The sequence below is a fragment of the Primulina eburnea genome, chromosome 17 (genome assembly GCF_022965805.1).
Source record: "Primulina eburnea isolate SZY01 chromosome 17, ASM2296580v1, whole genome shotgun sequence".
In the NCBI taxonomy this organism is placed as follows: Eukaryota; Viridiplantae; Streptophyta; class Magnoliopsida; order Lamiales; family Gesneriaceae; genus Primulina; species Primulina eburnea.
This window is the reverse complement of record NC_133117.1, coordinates 19,318,435-19,324,557: the sequence shown is the minus strand read 5'-3', so window position 1 is coordinate 19,324,557 and position 6,123 is coordinate 19,318,435. Positions and strand designations below refer to the sequence as shown.

The 6,123-nt window shown below is 38.1% G+C and overlaps 1 protein-coding gene across 1 annotated transcript; it reads left to right on the top strand.

The window, feature by feature from the left end:
* The first annotated feature begins 3,219 nt into the window (after positions 1 to 3,219).
* On the top strand, positions 3,220 to 4,980 carry LOC140817928 (uncharacterized). The gene is made up of 2 exons (XM_073177718.1): positions 3,220 to 3,700; positions 4,679 to 4,980. The coding sequence occupies exons 1-2, from the start codon at positions 3,220 to 3,222 to the stop codon at positions 4,978 to 4,980; spliced, it is 783 nt and encodes a 260-aa protein (XP_073033819.1).
* The last annotated feature ends 1,143 nt before the right edge of the window (positions 4,981 to 6,123 follow it).

The window sequence follows — 6,123 nt, the reverse complement described above, 5'->3', positions numbered from 1 at the left end:
AAATCATCGCTGTATTTCAAAATTGAAAATAACCGCCATACTTAGCGACGGTTTAAAGAGCAACTGCCGCTAATAGCGCCGATTATTGGTATAATCGTCGCAAACATTCTTTAAATACCGGATCATCGCAAACATTCTTTAAATACCGGCCCCTCCGATCCTTTTTTCCCACTCACTTAACAACACTTAAAATTTTTCTCTTTGACACAATTTTAACATTTTACAACATTTAAAACTTTTTTTTCTTAAACGATTTAATTTCGATTTAGGGTCAATTTTTTCTCTTTCATTTTTGTAAATTTTAAAGTGTTTGTTAATATCATGAATATTGTTATCTATTCAAATTGTAAGAGTTTTTTTAGATTTATTAAATTATTAAAAGTAATTTTTTTTTATTTTCTCGAAAATATTAACGACGAAAATCATGATCTAACCGTCGCTAACATTAGTGACGAAAATCATGAAATAATCGTCACTAAATTTAGCGACGGAAATCATGATCTGACCGTCGCTAATGAGCGACGGTTTGGCTTTATTCCATCGCTAATATTGGAGGCGACAGTTTTTCAAATTGTAGCTACAACAACGGAAAAAAACCGTTGTCTTTGAGCGCACCCTTTAACCACAGAGGCTTTAACAACAGTTTTAAAATACCTACGACAACGGTTTTTCACCATTGTCGTAGGCCTTTTTCCTTGTAGTGTACGTATATTGTTTAACTTTGCATGAAAAAATAGGTTGCACAAGTTTGATTTTCGTGGGCATACATGCATATAACTTGTGTTTTCATGATACGAAACTCTTCCTAATGATGCATAAAGGAGCTGACATGGTATGGTAACATGGAGGGATGTTTTTCCAACACAATAAAGGTCCATAAGTGCCAAACCAAAGGCTGCATGTGCGTAGGAGAAGGCCTGAGCGAAAATTTTCATGTATGGTACACTAGGGTTCGGTTAAGGGGATATGCATTGAGGGCTTGGCTAGGGCTGGACTGGGGCACGGTGGGGGTCATGGTTAAGGGTATGGGAGGGTCCTAGCCCGTGGCTAGTCGCTAGGGAAGAGCCCATGATCGCATGGACTCTTCCCATGCGCATAGGTTGCGGCCGCAAGGGGCTGCTGAATGGAGGGTCAAAGCTTGGGCTGGGTGGTCTGGGCTAGGTCTGAGGAAGGTTCGGGTTGGTTTGGAGGGCTGGGGCTCGGGTGGTGGCTCAGGCTTAGAGTCCTTGTTGAACTACAGTCCTAGGAAGCAAGTAATGGCAGCGGATCATGCTGGGACTAAAGGTGTGGGCTAGGGGATGTTTAAGTGGGTCAGGTCTAGTCCATAGGGTCCCTAGTTGGGCTGGTCAGGGGCTGGCTCGAGGTTGCTCCAAGAAAATGTGAAAATGGCTCAAGATTTCATGCTAGGGTTTGTTTATAGAGTTTAAATGGCTAAATGTTCGAACCATGATCCATGGGGGTCGAACCATGGTTCACAGGGGTAATTTAGGTATAAAAAGTCTATGTTTAAAATTTGAAAAGAAAATATTAAAGTTCGAATTAATTGGAGGATTAAATGCCTTATGAATTATAAATATGAAATTAAATCGAAAGCCTCGAATTTAAGCTAAATAAAAATATAAAAATTTATGTCAAACTTAAATAATTATTTGGGATGGTCTAGAGTCAATAAAAGTAAAAAAAGGTCAAAATCGAGGAATGCTAAGTCTAGGGGTAAAACAGTCATTTTACACCTAAAAGTAATAGACGTCTTGTCAGTGTCCTGAATTCTGTAATATATGTTAAATATTTATTTTAAATGTTTTTGGAATTTTAGGATGAAACGTTAAGGCTAAAAGATGTGTTGCATGCATGCATACATGTAAGGCTGTTGAATCCCCGAAGAAAATGTGAAAAGTTGAAGGAAATGAAGTGATTGTGACTAATACGATGATATGATAATTATGATGATATGTAAGACCAAGGCTCAGTTGATGGGTGAGAGTGTCATTGATGTCCCCACCGCTCAGTATCGTGGTTACACGTAGATGGATCCATCGATCTTCAGCTGATACGAAATTCACAATTAACGATTTGAATTCAATAAAAAAGAAAACGTATATGTATATGATGAATAGGAAAATGTATATGATGAAAGGAAAATTGTTTATGCATGTTCATGAAAAGTTATTTTTAAGTAAAAGTATTTTCGTTGTTGCATTTGATTGTATATGGATTACTTGTTACCAAGATTATGGTTTGCTGAGTCATTAGACTCACTAGGTGTGATCCATGCAAATGAGCATGATAATGATATTGCTGAGGGACTTGATAGTTGATCTTACTGGACTGAAGGTGCACACAACCCGATGACCAGCGCTAGTTTCCGCAATCTAAATTAAGTTTATTTACCTTAAAGATTTTACGACTTTCATGATAATTTTGAGTGGCTTTCGAGAGGATGTTAAAGTTATTTTTATTTTGACATATTGCTAATTTTAGGATTGGTAAACGATTGACGATTTTATGCTTGAATTTCTTTCCTTTGGATTTTCAAATAATAGTTTGTTGGTTATTTTTAAATGGTGCAAAATTATTTTTTTTAAAAAAAAATATATATATATACATATATATAGGAAGAAAAAAAATAGTACTTTTTAAGAAAAAACGAGTAGTGGACGTTTCAGTTGGTATCAGAGCAATGTTATTGCAAAGGATTGTGCCACCGCGAGCTCCGGGAAGCTCAGTCATCGAGCCTCAAATTTTTAAGTTTAAATGTTCTATAGATTTTATTGATTAGAACTGCATGATATCATGAATTATATGTTTAAGATTCATGTTTATTAAATTTTAATGATATTCATGTTTAAAGCTTAATGATAAATGAAATTTAAATGCTGCATGATTAGAAAACTTAGATTTGAGTGCATGTTGGTCATTTTTAGAATTGAAAAACGTTCAGATATAATACCTCCTAGACGCGCACGTAGTCCCGATAGGCAAGCTGAGAACGTTGATGATCGTCAAGGGAATGCACCTCATAATGGGGATGCTGCTATTCGAGCACTAAAGAGTATGACACGTTTCTTTGAGAAGCAGTTTCATCGTGCTCCGAGGCCTCAGAACGACGTTTATGTTCAGTTTCGGAGGCTCGGTTGGAAGGAGTTTTCTGGTACAACCGATCCTTTTGCTGCTGAGGGTTGGATATGATCTCTAGAGGTCCACTTCCACTATCTGAATATGGGAGACGCTGACCGAGTTAGGTGTTCTACTTATATTTTTAGAGATGATGCTTCCCTTTGGTGGGAAGGGGCGGAGCATGGGATTGACTTGGCTACACTCACTTGTGTTCGATTCAAGGTGATATTCTATGAGAAATACTTCACTGCTGACATCCGAGGATGCTTGATGAGAGAGTTCATGAGTCTCCGCCAGGGGGACACATCTGTGGCCGAGTTTGTGAGGAAGTTTGATAGGCGTTGTTATTTTGTGCCCCTCATTGCTAGAGATGCTGCGGAGAAACTTAGGCACTTTCTGGATGGTCTACGACCTACTATACAATGTGATGTGATGATGATGCGATCCACGGACTACGTCACTGCCACTACATATGCATGTCAAGCCGAGCAAGCTTTGAAAGATATGCAGCAAAATAGGCAGCAACACCAGCCGCATTCCCAGCCGAATAAGAAGCCATATATGGGACCTCCTAGACTTCAAGGTCAATAAAAGCCCCAAGGACAAGTGATGATTCCAGTACCACCAAAAGCCACCACAACCTGTAGCACCAAAATCTGATGATAGGCCACTATGCAAGGAATGTAATCGTTTACACTATGGCAAGTGCATGTGGGGACATACAAGTGCTTCATATTCAATGAGGAAGGACATAAGGCTGTTGATTTCCCGAAGAAGAAATGACCTACTGTGGGGAGAGCTTATGTTATGCATGTTGAAGAAGCTGAGTAGGAGCCAGACACGACCCTTATCACCAGTAACCTAGTTGTTTAATGTTTTATATTGCTTATATCGCATGAAATATTAAATTTTTTATGAGAATTGTTTGGGATCAAGAAGAACCTAGAAGCAATTAGGTTGATGCATTACAGTAGATGAATTCAGGGAATGACATTAGAAATGTTGGAAATTGAGCATGAATCATGAGCCTTAATAATACAAAGGAGATAATTAAACCTAAATAAGAATTTTAAGGTTTAAAATTGAGAAATGATCGAAAAAGAGGGCATATATGCCATTTTTTGAAAATTTAGGGGCTTAATTATAAAATCCGTAAACTTTAAGGGCTGAAATTAGGTAAAACCGAAAATTCTAGAGTAAATATGGTGTTTTTGAAAATTTCAGGGACCCAAATTGTAATTTACGAAAATTCAGGGCCGTTTTGTAAAACTTACACGATTAGGGGATTTTATGGTGATTATCGAAATCCTATGGGTTAAATTAGCAATTTTAGAAAGTTTAAGGCCTAAATTAATAAAATTCGAAAATCAAGGAGAAAAATGCTGTAATTCAAAAAATTTAAGGATGAAAATGCATTAATGTAGAAAATATAAGGGTTGAAATTGAAATTTTCCCTAGAAATAATAGGGTCCAATAACTTAAGTTTCAAAATTTTTGGAAAATAATGATATAAATCCCTTAAGCTTCAACACGAATAGATTTGACGGTGTATTCGTAGCAGGAAGGATATTCATACTAGATGTAGCTACCTATGCATTGCTAGATTCTGGAGCTACACACTCATTCATATCCGAGACATTCTTCAAGCGACTAAATATTGTACCCGAGGATATGGGATTGGGATTCAAAGTTTCTATTCCTACCGGAGATCAAATGATCACGTCGAGCATTATAAATAATATGGAGCTTCGTTTACAAAAATATGTGATTCAGGCAGATCTCATCGTACTCCCTATGCCTGAATTTGGCATCATACTTGGCATGGATTGGCTATCATTGAATGGAGCTTCTATAGATTTTTGACAAAGGACATTGTCTATTCGATCGCTTAGTTGAAAGTCTTTTATCTTTGAGGCATCGAGTGACAAGAAAATGCTGCACATTATCTCTTGTATGTGTGCGAGGAAGCTTATGAGACGAGGATGCCAAGCTTTTCAATCATGTGTCACTTCCATACATGTTCTCGACAGCCAGAAGCTAGAGGATGTTGAACTCGTCGGAGACTTTCCTAGCGTCTTTCCCGAGGACGTTTCTGGCATTCCACCAGACCGTGAGGTGGATTTTTCTATTGAGTTGATGCAGGGCACTGTACCAATTTCTAAAGCACCCTATCGTCTAGCACCAGCTGAAATGAAAGAGTTAAAGGACCAAATACAAGAATTATTGAACAAGGGTTTTATTCACCCTAATTGTTCTCCGTGGGTCGCACCGATATTGTTTGTGAAGAAGAAGGATGATACTATGCGAGACTACATTGATTACTGAGAGCTGAATAGAGTCACCATCAATAATAAATATCCCTTACCGATCATTGAAGACTTATTTGATCCATTGCAAGGAGCATCGATATTCTCGAAGATAGATCTTCATTCGGGATACCATCAGTTGAAAGTGAAAGAGTCCAATGTTAATAAGACAACATTCAGGACTCGATATGGGCATTATGAGTTTATGGTCATGCAATTTGGGTTGACCAATGCGCCAGCGATCTTCATGGATCTCAAAAATCACGTATTTCAGCCGTATCTGGATCAATTTGTTATAGTTTTCATTGATGATATTATGATATATTCGAAGAGTAGAGAAGAGCATAGTTGGCACTTAAAGACAACACTGCTATTACTGCAAGATAGGAAGTTATATGCAAAGTTCAGCAAGTGTGAGTTTTGGCTCGAGAGAGTGGCGTTCTTAGGCCACATCATTTCTGGAGATGGAGTGGAGGTTGATCCAAGTAAAGTGGAGGCAGTGAAATAATGGCCCGTACCGAAGAGCGTAACCGAGATCCGTAGTTTATTGGGATCAGCCGGCTATTATCGAAAGTTTATTCAAGTAGTCTCATCTATTGTGGTACCCATGACCGCCTTGAAAAAGAAGAATGAAAAGTTTATATGGGGATCCGAATGCCAAGAAATTTCGACAAGTTGAAGCAAGCCTTGGTTTCAGCGT